Source organism: Macaca thibetana, chromosome 16 (genome assembly GCF_024542745.1).
Source record: "Macaca thibetana thibetana isolate TM-01 chromosome 16, ASM2454274v1, whole genome shotgun sequence".
Taxonomy (NCBI): Eukaryota; Metazoa; Chordata; class Mammalia; order Primates; family Cercopithecidae; genus Macaca; species Macaca thibetana.
In genome coordinates, this window is record NC_065593.1 from 15,906,211 (window position 1) to 15,919,972 (window position 13,762).

General features: G+C 47.2%; 1 protein-coding gene and 1 non-coding gene across 3 annotated transcripts in view; one reads left to right on the forward strand and one right to left on the reverse strand.

The window, feature by feature from the left end:
• DHX33 (DEAH-box helicase 33) overlaps positions 1–12,112 on the forward strand; it is a 29,662-nt gene extending 17,550 nt beyond the window's left edge. For both annotated transcript variants that reach the window (XM_050765291.1, XM_050765292.1), the window contains 4 exons: positions 1,402–1,529; positions 1,946–2,149; positions 3,458–3,544; positions 8,209–12,112. In XM_050765291.1, the coding sequence (XP_050621248.1) occupies positions 1,402–1,529; positions 1,946–2,149; positions 3,458–3,544; positions 8,209–8,517 (728 nt within the window). In that variant the 3' untranslated portion in view covers positions 8,518–12,112. The remainder of the gene's footprint in view (positions 1–1,401; positions 1,530–1,945; positions 2,150–3,457; positions 3,545–8,208) is intronic.
• Positions 9,615–9,676, reverse strand: LOC126940022 (U7 small nuclear RNA). Its single transcript, XR_007720548.1, has one exon. It is a non-coding gene; the product is annotated as a U7 small nuclear RNA (small nuclear RNA).
• Positions 12,113–13,762: the final 1,650 nt, after the last annotated feature.

The window sequence follows — 13,762 nt, forward strand, 5'->3', positions numbered from 1 at the left end:
ATCACAAGGTCAGGAGATCGAGACCATCCTGGCTAACATGGTGAAACCCCATCTCTACTAAAAATACACAAAATTAGCCGGGCGAGGTGGCGGGTACCTGTAGTCCCAGCTACTCGGGAGGCTGAGGCTGGAGAATGGCGTGAACCTGGGAGGCGGAGCTTGCAGTGAGCAGAGAACGTGCCACTGCACTCCAGCCTGGGCAACAGAGCAAGACTCCACCTCAAAAAAAAAAAAAAAAAAGCAATGAGAAACACACTGCTTTCTTTCATTTAATACATTTTACAGATCACTCCTTATTGGGATGTATATATTTACTGCATCCTTAGAAATGCTTTTTTATTCTTTAATAGGTAATGTATTTACACGGTTCAAAGTTTAAAAAATATAAAAGAGTAAATAGTGATAATGTCCGTCTCACCCCTCCTTGTCCCCCAGCCTCCCCAGCTGGCCCCTGAGACAACTGCTATTTCCACTGTTATGTGTTTGCTTCTGGCGATATGGTCTCTGTGCGACGTATATCTGCAGGTGAAATTTGTAAGTGTAGCATTGCTGGGTCAAAGGTTACACTTTTGATGTGTGTATTCAAAATCTACATACATATTGCTAAATAACAGGTCATTTAAAAAGGGAATTGAGGCCAGGCGCAGTGGCTCACACTTACAATCCTAGCACTTTGGGAGGCCAAGGCAGGCGGGTCACCTGAGGTCAAGAGTTTGAGACCAGCCTGGCCAACATGGTGAAACCCCGTTTCTACTAAAAATACAAAAATTAGCCAGCTGTGGTGGCATATGCCTGTGGTCCCAGCTACAGGGAAGGCTGAGACAGGAGAATCACTGGAACCCAGGAGGTGGAGGCTGCAATGAGCCGAGATCACACGTTTGCACTTCAGCATGGGCGACAGAGCAAGACTCTGTCTCAAAAAAGAAAAGGGAGGCCAGGCACAGTGGCTCATGCCTGTAATTCCAACACTTTGGGAGGCCGAGGTGGGTGGATCACAAGGTCAGGAGATCAAGACCATCCTGGCTAACACGGTGAAACCCCGTCTCTACTAAAAATACAAAAAATTAGCCAGGCATGGTGGTGGGCACCTGTAGTCCCAGCTACTCGGGAGGCTGAGGCAGGAGAATGGCGTGAACCCGGGAGGCGGAGCTTGCAGTGAGCCAAGATTGCACCACTGCCCTCCAGCCTGGGCGACAGAGCGAGACTCCGTCTCAACAAAAAGGGGGAATTGGACTGAAGACAGTGATGTCATTCTTTGACAGGTGTGTCAAGGGGGCAGTGGTGGTTATGATGTTTTGCTGTTGTTTGTTGTAGAGTTATCAAAAGCTCCCAGAAATACTGAACTGGCTGCAACTTCATTCTTTTTGGACTTTTGGCTCCTTTTTATGTCTGTTTCTTTAGATCACATTCAGGCGGCCATTGCCCAGCTGGACCTGTTAGGTGCTCTCGAACATAAGGATGACCAGCTTTCCCTGACTCCAATTGGAAGAAAGATGGCGGCATTTCCTTTAGAACCCAAATTTGCCAAAGTAAATGATACCCTCTTTTACTATTTACAAAGTAAATAGTCCCCTTTCTGTACATTACGGTTAGCCATCCCAAAGTAGAGCCATTAACCCAGTGCTTCTCGATTAATCTCACTTTTTCTCTTAAATAATTACCAACCCCTAGTTTTTAAATAGCCCTGGTTGATGTTCAGTGTGGGATTCAAAGATATGAAGTCAAGAGCCCTACCCACAAGAAATTCGGAACTCTGTAGGGAAGGCAGTCACCGGTTTTATTTAATATGAAAGAGTGAAATAACACTCATGTACATAGCCATGGTTTTAGAAATACCTGTCCTTTAACTCCTTAGAAAGGAAGCTGCAAAAGCAATGTACAGAAATAGTGCATTCTAAAGCTAGGAGAAGGCTGGGTTTACACAATTTTAAATTTCGGTTTGCAGACCATCCTCATGTCCCCCAAATTCCACTGTACAGAGGAGATCCTGACCATTGTCTCCCTGCTGTCTGTGGACAGCGTCCTCCACAACCCTCCTTCCCGGCGAGAGGAAGTGCAAGGGGTCCGCAAGAAGTTCGTATCCAGCGAGGGGGATCACATGACCCTGCTCAATATCTATCGGACCTTCAAAAACCTGGGTGGAAATAAGGTGAGCCTTGTCTTGCTCCTGTTCTCCAGAGACAGCCGCTCGTCTCTGCTGCGTGCTTCCCTTTTTCTACTGAAGCCGCACAAAAAGTACACTTTCCCTTTGTGGCTGAATGATCTAAAGAATCACAAAAAGAAAGCCAGACATCATTTCGGAAATGCCTCAGTACTGGGAGGTTACCAAAGAAATGTCACTCCGGTCTCTGCTCTGAACGTGTTTAACTCAGCAAGACTTAAGTGACTCCCAACCCATCAAAACATAGTTGGAACTTAATAAAGTAATATGTCTAATGATGGTAGTGCATACCAATTAATGAGTACTTACTCCGTGCCATGCCCCATGCTAAGCACTTGTTAATATATGATCTCATTCAGTACAGTACTTCTAAGAAATGAGCACTGTTATTATTATCTTTTATATTCATGAAACATAGTCATGGAAATGAAGCTTCGTGCAGTTGAAAAACTTGCCCAGGGCCAGGCACCATGTCTCCAGCTTGTAATCCCAGCGCTTCGGGAGGCCGGGGCAGGTGGATCACTTGAGCCCAGGACTTCCAGAGCAGCCTGGCCAATGTGGCAAAAGCCCGTCTCTACTAAAAATACAAGAATTAGCTGGGCGTGGTTGTGCACACCTGTAATCCCAGCTACTCGGGAGGTTGAGGCAGGAGAATCATTTGAACCTGGGAGGCAGAGGTTGCGGTGAGCTGAGATCGTGCCACTACACTCTCAGCCTAGGTGACAGAGCGAGACTCTATCTCCAAAAAGAGAAAAAAGAAAGAAGAAGCCTTACATAAATTGGGCATTTCTGTTTTGTTTTCTGTGTCTGTTCATCTCCTTTGTCCATTTTTCTACCGGGTCATTGGTCTTTTTCTTAATGACTTGTAGAACTTTTAAAATCTATTCTGGAGATTCTGATATTTTATTGGGTATGATAAGACAACTATCCCAAGTTGGGAAACTTTAAGTTTTTCTTTAGTTTAAATTATTAATAGTTTTCCTTATAGTTCATGTTTCTTCATATAAAGATATTTTCCTATGTTCCTTTTTGGCACCTAAAGTTTTTCCTCTGAATTCAACTGTGTTCTAAAAATGTTGTTATATTTTTTCTGTAGAAATGAGAGGCTTGTTAGCTGGGCATGGTGGCACGTGCAGGTAGTTGAAGCTATCTGGGAGGCCGAGGTGGGAGGATCGGTTTGTGGTGAGCTATGATGTATCACTGCACTCCAGCCCAGGTAACAGAGCAAGGCCCCGTCTCTGTGAACAAATAAATAGTGAATGAGTGGATTGTGATATCATTCTGTCTCCTATTCAGGATTGGTGCAAAGAGAATTTTGTCAATAGCAAGAATATGATGCTGGTCGCCGAAGTCAGAGCACAGCTGAGGGACATCTGCTTGAAGGTATTGTCCCGGTCCTAGTGTTCTTTGGGTGACAAAGCTGTTACTTCGTTCAAGGTAGACATTTTGAAATTGCTTATTGCTAGTGATTATAAAAGGATTTCTCATTGTAGAAAATTTCACAAATAAGAGAAAAGGAAGTTACCCACAATTCCACATCTCAGTAGTTTAGCCTATTTCCTACAGCCTATTTTTTATTGTATTTTTTCACATAGCAAATTCTATGTATAATTTATATTTGGTTTTATAATCTTTATAAGCATTTTCCAGTGTTAGAATTCTTCATAAGATTTTAAGTGGGAATATCTCCATTATTTCCTTTTAGATTACCCAAGTCGTATATAGTTGTTAAATATTTACACAATGCAGAAAATAGTGATTTATAATGTAGAAAGTTTAAAAAGTCTCCCATAATCCTGCCCCTCCAGAGATAACTACTGTTAACAGTTTGGGGTAGATCCTTCTAGAATTTGTTTCTGTGTATGTATGTTTTTGTGCATTTTGTGCATGTCTGTACGAGCACACACATACACGGATACGTGTATATGAGGTACTGTTCCACAACTTCCTTTCTTCCACATGGCTTCACTCCTTTTCCTTTTCCTTTTCCTTTTCCTTTTTTACTATTTGAGACAGAGTCTTGCTCTGTCACCCAGGCTGGAGTGCAATAGTGCCATCTCGGCTCACTGCAACCTCTGTTCACGGGAACTTCTGCCTCCCAAGTTCAAGCGATTCTCCTGCCTCAGCCTCCCGAGTAGCTGGGATTACAGGCTCCTACTACCACGCCAGGCTAATTTTTGTATTTTTAATAGAGACAGGGTTTCACCATGTTGGCCAGGCTGGTCTCGAACTCCTGACCTCAGGTGATCCGCTCGTCTCGACCTTCCAAAGTGCTGGGATTCCAGGTGTGAGCCACCGCGCTTGGCCTCACATGTGTATTTCTTGAATCCTTCTGGGCTTTTGGTGCTGCATGTGTCTAGCTCATTCATTTCAGTGATTTCATAGCATTTCATTGTATTCACTGCAGTTTATTTAAGCCTCTAGTAACGGTCATTTAGGTTCTGCCTCCTGCATATGTACCGTGGTGTACACAGAATGAATTTCTAGATGGGGAATTTGGATTTCGTTAGATATTGCCAAAGTGTCCACCACAAAGTGTTTTTTCTTTTCTTTTTTTTTTTTTTTTTTTTTTTTTTTTTTTGAGACGGAGTTTCGTTCTTGTTGCCCAGGCTGGAGTGCAGTGGCACGATCTTGGCTCACCACAACCTCCGCCTCCTGGGTTCAAGCAATTCTCCTGCCTCAGCCTCCCAAGGAGCTGGGAGTATAGGTGTGACCCACCACGCCCAGCTAATGTTTTGTATTTTTAGTAGAGACGAGGTAAAGTGCTGGGATTATAGGCGTGAGCCACCACACCTGGCCAATTTTTTGTATTTTTAGTAGAGTTAAGGTTTCACCGTGTTAGCCAGGATGGTCTTGACCTCCCAAAGTGCTGGGATTACAGGCGTGAGCCACCACTCCCAGCCTAATTTTTTGTATTTTTAGTAGAGACGGGGTTTCACTGTGTTGGCCAGGCCGGTCTTGAGCTCCTGACCTCAGGCGATCCACCCGCCTCGGCCTCCCAAATTGCTGGGATTCCGGGCGTGAGCCACCGTGCCTGACCCACGAAGTTTTATATTAGCTTTTTATTCCCTCTTAGAGTACATGGTGTTTGAAAGGCCTGTCGTGGTATATTTAATGCTTGCATGACACTCCACATTTTATGTCAGAGGTAGAGGGTCTCGTGAGTGTTCTTTTGCTGTTGATCACTGAGACAGTGTCCGTGTTTTTGCTGTCGTCACAGGCACTCTGTGGTGAATGCCTTGTGCCCCCTCAGTGCGGACACTCCTGGGAGACAGTCACAGCCCGTACCCAGGCCTGTGTCTGATGCCAACGGCCTGTAGTTAGCACTAGAGCTGTTTCTTCTCTTAGTAGCCTGTTGTATTCGGTCTTTCACACATTTTTTTTTTTTTTTTGAGACGGAGTCTCGCTCTGTCGCCCAGGCTGGATGCAGTGGTGCGATCTCCGCTCACTGCAAGCTCCGCCTCCCGGGATCATGCCATTCTCCTGCCTCACCCTCCTGAGTAGCTGGGACTACAGATGCCCACCACCACGCCTGGCTAATTTTTTTTGTATTTTTAGTAGAGATGGGATTTCACCGTGGTCTCAATCTCCTGACCTTGTGATCCGCCCGCCTCGGCCTCCCAAAGTGCTGGGATTACAGGTGTGAGCCCCCGCACCCAGCCCAACATTTTTTCAAACTGCTTTTGTATTTGAACAGTTTCCTGCCAGTCTGTCTCTTGGCTTCGTAAGTTTTCTCAATTATTGACAGTAGAAATGGCACTTCTCTATTAGTTCTGGATTTAGGACTCTGTAGTGGCCAGGGATACCTCTCATTATAAGCCAGGCACTGGCCAAGGTCCTGAGACTTTACAGACATGCCTGCTCAGTAACTAAGTAATAATCTGGACGGTGATCTGACGTACATACACTCACGCCAGGAGGCCATCAGATTAAAGTAACCACTATCATTTATGAGGTGTTTGTTCAGCCCTGTTCTGAATACTTTTTATGTGATTGCTTTATTTAAACTCGTTTCTTTTTTTTTTCTTTTTTTTTTCTTTTTTAACTCAGACCTTAACCCAAAGGATAAAATCCTCTTTTCAACCTATAAGACTGATTCTGTTGTTACTCCCATTTTACAAAGGATGAAACTAAGCCTAATCAGGTTAAATAATTTGCCCCAAATCACTCAGCCAGTGAGTGGTAAAGCTGATAGTCTGGAAGGAGAGACCAGCACTTAGCCTCTGGGGCTTCCTGGAGGTGGTGACAACTGAGCTAGATCTTGACAGATAAGGAGATAAAAGAGTATCTTCCAGGCCAGGTGTGGTAGCTGGCTTATGCCTGTAGTCCCAGCACTTTGGGAGGCCCAGGAAGGTGGATTGCTTGAGGCCAGGAGTTCAAATCAGCCTGACCAACATGGCGAAACCCCATCTCTGCTAAAAATACAAAAATAAGCCGAGCGTGGTGGTGCATGCCTGTAATCCCAGCTCCTCAGGAGGCTGAGGCACAAGAATCGCTTGAATCCAGGAGGCAGAGGTTGCAGTGAGCCGGGATTGCGCCACTGCACTCCAGCCTGGGCAACAGAGCGAGACCCTGTCTCTTCAAAAAAAAAGTATCTTCTTCAGGCATAGATCGGCTGATTGTCAACAACAGCAGAAACCCTTGAGCCATCATAAAGGACAAAAGAAAGATTTTTCCAAGGATCGAAAGGTGTTTCTGAGAACCTATAGGCAGGAAATAGAGTCACAGGAACTAGAAAAAGCCTGCAGGAGCCAGGGCCGCTGCTTTCTCTGGACTTGCTGCTTCTCTTGCTTCGAGTACCCTCTGCGTGCGTCCTTCCCTGTTCCCCCCTTTACCTCCACATGGAAGTGATTGCTCTGCATGGCCCCTCCTCTCAAGAGCCCAGCAGAGATTGACAAGTTTTCCAGTTTCAAACCTAACAGATGCCTGGAAGAGAGAAGCTGGCCAGCTTAGGTCCAGCGAGTGTGTACCACTGGTTTGTTCATCTGTGCCCAGGGGCGTAGGTTACATGACCCGCTCATCCAGAGCAGTAGAACAAGGACATTGACTGGTGACTGACATTTCCTCTGATGAGATAAAGGCAGCATTTCTACTAAGAGCCGCAAATGTGAAGGCACAGAGATAGGAATCATGAAACGGGGCGAGGAAAGAGAAGGCAGCCAACTATGGGGAACCATGGAGTGTCTAAAGAACAGTGGTGAGGCTGGGCGCGGTGGCTCACGTCTGGAATCCCAGCACTTCGGGAGGCCGAGGCGGGCAGATCACTTGAGGTCAGGGGTTCGAGACCAGCCTGACCAACATGGTGAAACCCCGTTTCTACTAAAAATACAAGAATTAGCCAGGCGCGGTGGCGGGCGCCTGTAGTCCCAGCTACTTGGGAGGCTAAGTAAGGCAGGAGAATCGCTTGAACCTGGGAGGTGGAGGTTGCAGGGAGCTGAGATCGCGCCACTGCATTGCAGCCTGGGCGACAGAGCGAGACTCAGCCTCAGAAAAAGAAAAGAAAGAAAAAGAAAAAGTGCGGTGAGAGGAAAGACGGGGGAGCGGCTCAGGGCGGCTCCTTCGTGGCTCCACCTCGGGAACTTTGCGTTGTCTTGCAAGGAGCGATAGAGACAGTGTTGAAGGTGTCTGAGTGGACAGAGAGTGGTAGATGAGCCTGGCAGCAGCATGTGAGGCGAATCGGCGTGAGGAGATGGTGAGATGGTCAAAGCGAGAGGGAAGGGCCTTTCCTTTCTGGGTGTCCTGATAGAATTTAGGTGAGGGGTGGGTCACGCAGCCTGCCTGTGGTCTGGTGGCTAACGTGAGCGCCTCCCTCCCAGCCCTGCCTTCACAGGCAGTAGTTTCCCTGTTTCTGGTCCGCCCTCCTCCAGCTGGGCCTTCTTCCCCTGACCTTGCTGATGCTTGGTGACCACCTCTGAATGTCAGAATCCACTCTGTTAGGCTCACAGTGCGGGCTGCGTTTGCCCCGGTGGGTCCAGTTTCCCCAACACGCTGTGTAGTGCTGACCAGTGTTTGGGGTCGGCTCCATTCCTCGCTTTCTCCCGAAACAGATGTCAATGCCAATCGTGTCATCCCGAGGAGACATGGAGAGCGTCCGCCGCTGCCTGGCTCACAGCCTCTTCATGAGCACCGCCGAGCTTCAGCCAGACGGCACCTATGCCACCACGGACACCCACCAGCCGGTGGCCATCCACCCGTCGTCCGTCCTCTTCCACTGCAAGCCGGCCTGCGTCGTGTACACCGAGCTGCTCTACACCAACAAGTGCTACATGCGGGACCTCTGCGTCGTGGATGCAGAGTGGCTGTACGAGGCTGCCCCTGAATACTTTAGGAGGAAGCTGAGAACCGCCAGAAACTGAGCCGCCCCAGGATGCCAGGATGCCACCAGAATCGCTGGTCCCTGGGAGCTTGGACTCCAGTCGTCCTCACAGCAGCCTTCCAGGGTGGCGCTTAGAGAAGCCTTGGAGTCAGCTGAGCGTGCCTGACTTCCAGGGGCTTGAAAGCATCTTTGCTTCACCTCCTAGGACTGACCCATGTAGACATGGACATATCATTTGTAACTGGAAGCTTCAAAATTATGCTTCTGGTTCTTACTGGGTGACTTTGACTTAATTAACACCTGAGCCTCAGTTTTCTCATCTGCCAAATGGGAGCAATAATAATAATCCTTATAAAATTGGGTTCATAAAGTTTAGAGAAAATGAATGGAAGGTACCCAGAACTATGCCTGGAGCACGCCACACAAACAGGGAGTTGGGAGCCATTAGGCTGAATGTTGCTGTTTCCACGTGATGTGAATTAGGTACAGCAACATCCCCAGTTCTTGTGACTGAGGGCGATTTTCTGGAAGGGCCACAGGAGGTTGCAGAGCTTGGATGTTGCCCTTGGTTCTTGTTTAACGTCTATCTGTATGCAGTTTTAAAATAGAAAACACAACTGACTTCTGTAGAAGTTTCCAGAGGGAGGTGCTGTTATCTCGTACCTCCTGGGATGGCGATCCCTACTGAACACTTATGTCTAGAGGTGGACCGCTCTGTCTGTCTCCAAGCAGAGACCAGTAAAGGAGCCTCCTGGTCCTCGGTACATGACCCTGTTGGTGCGTGACCCTGTCAGTGCTTTCAGGAGACATGTAAGCTTCCCGGGTGAGGGCTGATTTATACCTTCTGAATCCTGTCACACATAGACATGGGAAACTGGCCTTTCAGTGTTTTGTGTGTGTAGGTGACTCCCACATACACAGTTGCCATTTTTCTCTCTAACTGGGCACCAGCGAACATGTGGGCATGAAGAGTGACTCGTACCATTTCAGCTGTTTCTTTTGGGGCAGAGCCCCTGGTCAGAGGTGGTGGGGGTGGGGAGGGGAGAGGGGTACATAGAACCCAGAGAACGTTGGCTTATGCCAGAGACCACACCACATCTGGGCTTGCATTCTTGTATCTTTCGTGGTGTGTGGGCGGGGGGCGGTTCAGTGAAGACCAGAAGGCCTGCTGGACAAATTCAAAAAGAGCTGGAGCTGTAGCACTTACTCTTGCGTCTTATTAATGTGCTATGATGTTTTTTCCTTCTTCGTAGGGACTTGGGGACAGTCTGGCTTTGCTGCTTTCTAACTGCTAGGCACCTCCCTCTAAGCCTCATTGTCAGAGGGAATTGGAGGTCTCCACAGTCTCTTCCTGTTCTGACATTCCGAGCAGAGAAAAGGCACTCACTGTTCCTCTTAGCTATTTAATTATCAGAAGCCAGTAATCTTTCCCCAGACAATGTTCTGTCCTAGAAGTCGTCGAGCTTTGGCTCTTCTGTTGTGCTTATTTGGTCCAAATACATCTGTGGGTGTTTTGTCATTTCTTACTGAATGAATCGTAGTTATAACCCGGGGCCAAACTGCCCAAGAGGCTCTTCAGAGATCACGGAGGGTCTCTCTGGAAGCTGTGGCCTGAGGGAACAGCCCCATCCCAGGGTCCCATCTGTCCGGAGTTGGGGATGTCAAGTCCAGCTGAGTCTTTATTTCCAACGCTAGCCACGGTCCTGCGCAGTCAAGCTCTCAGTGTTTAGGGCTCTGTCAGAAATGGTTATATGTGGGCGAAATAAGATCTGACAGCTCCTAGATACCTTATCTTACTGAATTCTTTTTTTTTTTTTTTTTTTTTTTTTTTTGAGACAGAGTCTCGCTCTGTCGCCCAGGCTGGAGTGCAGTGGCGCAATATCGGCTCACTGCAAGCTCCGCCTCCCGGGTTCACGCCATTCTCCGGCCTCAGCCTCCCGAGTAGCTGGGACTACAGGCGCCCGCCACTGCACCGGGCTAATTTTTTCTATTTTTAGTAGAGACGGGGTTTCACCATGGTCTCGATCTCCTGACCTTGTGATCCGCCCGCCTCGGCCTTCCAAAGTGCTGGGATTACAGGCGTGAGCCACCGCGCCCGGCCTTATCTTACTGAATTCTTGAACTTTGAACTAGTTCTTCCACTTACTGACTTGTTACCATGGCTGACTTTCTGAAAAGTTTCCCACAGTTTTTTTTTTTTTTTTTTTTTTTTTGCAGTAGGGGATTAGGATGTTTCGTCCTACTTGGTAAGAAAAAGTATTGTGTTTTTAATAAATCATTCACAGTGCTGGTAAAAAAAAAAAAAAAAAGAAAAAAGAAAATTGTGGGGTGGCTGGGCGCGGTGGCTCACACCTGTAATCCCAGCACTTTGGGAGGCTGAGGCAGGCAGATCACCTCATGCCTGTAATCCCAGCATTTGGATGGGAGGCCAAGGTGGGTGGATTGCTTGAGAAGTTCAAGACCAGCCTGGCCAACATGGCAAAACCCCGTCTCTACGAAAAATACAAAACTTAGCTGGGTGTGGTGGCACACGCCTGTAATCCCAGCTACCCAGGAGGCTGAGGCACAAGAATTGCTTGAAGTTGGAAGGCAGGGTTTGCAGTGAGCCAAGATTGCACCACTGCATTCCAGCCTGGCTGACAGTGTGGGACTGTCTCAGAAAAAAAAGAAAAACCTCGGGGTAATTTATGTCCAGCGTAAGTACCTGAACAGTTTCCAGAAATGTATATTTTTTTTTCTGAGAGGCAAAGGATGTAAACAGCTTCTAAGTAGCTTTAATGTTTCTGTACAGAAATATGTTTATCACTGTAACATTGTGGTAGAGTTTTAATACAGTATTTAGTTTTTTATTGGGCTTTTTAAAAAAGTTAACTTTTAACATAGCTGCTCAGGGATTAAACCAGATTGGACAACCCATTCTGACTCCACATATTACTACAAGGAAATACATCGTTGTTTCTATTGAGCTGCAAGGGATAGTACACTTTACGCTTAAGAAAGTTAAATGTTTCACAATAACATTGCAATATAACCTTCAGCTACTCTTCTTCAATTGGTAAAATCTGATGGTATGATACCTCTTTGCCAACCTACGAAACCCGTATCTGGAAGAGTCACCAGCTCCCGTGAGCAGCTTCATGTAAATAGATGCACTCCAAGCAGATCGCATGCCTCAGGTGTCTGTCTTCTAGTAATCATGGAGTATGCAACACCCAGAGTAACACGACAAGGGGCAGGACTGCAAACAGCAGGTCCTGCTACAAACCCTTAATGCTGCATTGCTGCCAGTTGTAAAGAGATGCCTGAATGGAGGCGAGTTTTGCCCTGTGGGTAAAACTGATGAAGTACTGTACTGTCATATAAATCCACTAAATCCAGCTACCAGGAACTGCCTGGAACTATGGCCATGCATTTTTTTATTTTCTTTAAAGACCAGTGTGATAGCAGGCCATGCATCTGAGATACGATATTCCTTGGTAACTAGAGGGAGGGAAAAAAAAGTCAAGTAGGTTCAGGCGTATGTTGTATTTTGAGAGTCTGGTTTTATTTGAACAGAAATAACTCTACAGAAAGCTCCTGTAAATAATGCTCAAATTTGCACTCGACGATCAAATCCATTAAAAATGAATCTTGTATATGATGTGTATGGCTTGTTTCTTGGGTCTCTTTTCCATTATTCATAGAAAATTATTGGCCGGGCGCGGTGGCTCAAGCCTGTAATCCCAGCACTTTGGGAGGCCGAGACGGGTGGATCACGAGGTCAGGAGATCGAGACCATCCTGGTGAACACAGTGAAACCCCGTCTCTACTAAAACTACAAAAAACTAGCCGGGCGAGGTGGCGGGCGCCTGTAGTCCCAGCTACTCGGGAGGCTGAGGCAGGAGAATGGCGTGAACCCGGGAGGCGGAGCTTGCAGTGAGCTGAGATCAGGCCACTGCACTCCAGCCTGGGCAACAGAGCGAGACTCCGTCTCAAAAAAAAAAAAAAAAAAAAAAGAAAATTATTTAGAAAATATTAAGTGTTAGTCTTATCATGAGTTAGTAAGACATACCTTCTTAGTAGCTTGTATGTCCTGTATATCCTGGGAAGGTAGGATTGTTGGTTCTTAATCTAAATCTGAACCCCATCTCTGGGTTCTATGAATTTAGTGGAGCAGCTCACAGAACTCAGGGAAACACTTTTACCAGTTTCGTATAAAAGATATGACCAAGGATACAGATGGAGATGAGCAGGGTGGGGAATAGGGAAGAAGCTCCGAACTGCCACCCCCTCCCTGGGCCACCACCCTCCAGGAACCTCCTGTATTCAGCTATCAGAGGCTCTCCAAACCCTGTCCTTGGGTTTTTATGGAAGCTTCTGGACCTATCTAAATGATACAAGCCGGCTTCTTGTCCCCAGAAAAATGATGTTCCATTAGAACCTGGATGCAGGGTCGGAGGTGCAGAGAGGGAAGGTCACAGAAATTACTCATGGATCCTGCCCTTCAGGATGTCACAGTCTGGTTGGGTTTAACCCGGTTAAAACCAGCAATGCCAGGAGGTTTCTGTTGAAGAGAATGAAGCCTAAGGGCTGGGTGCGCACAAGCATGAGTTCTAAGCCGATGGAAAAAAGGAGGTTCTAGGAAGGCCTCTTTCAGCAAAACCCTGACTTCTTCCTTTGCTCTTACAACAATCAGCACAGAAGAGTTCTGTGACCAAAGGTTTGGGTTTTTTCCCTCCACACTAAGCCGCAGACACCAGCGGGGTGTCCTCCAATTCAATCCCAACATTATCTACCTGGAGACAGTGTCAGATCCCATGAGACAGTGTCAGATCCCATAGGTTGAGGGCTCAGTCCCCAAGACCGCCCCGACCTTCAGACAGCAATGGCAAGTCTGGGCCTCTGAAACTTCCGACCAGCCCGCTTCAAGTGGGGGTTCCCACGACCCCCCTCTTTGGGTTGTATTAACTCACTGGAGCAGCTCACAGAACTCAGGGAAACACTTTTACCGGTTTCATATAAAGGATATTACCAAGGATACAGATGAGGAGATGAGCAGGGTGGGCAGTGGGGAAGAAGCTCCGAGCTTCCTCGCCGTCCCTGGGCCACCACCCTCCAGGAACCTCCACGTATTCAGCTATCAGAGGCTCTGCAAACCCTGTCCTCATGGGTTTTTATGGAAGCTTCTGGACATCAGCATCCCTTCCCCCAGGGTATAGGGTGGGACCTTCTCTGGGAAGGGACTTAAGACCCATAATCAGAAATGTGGGAGATTAGAGTCCTGCATTGGGGCGGGTGAAAGGAGG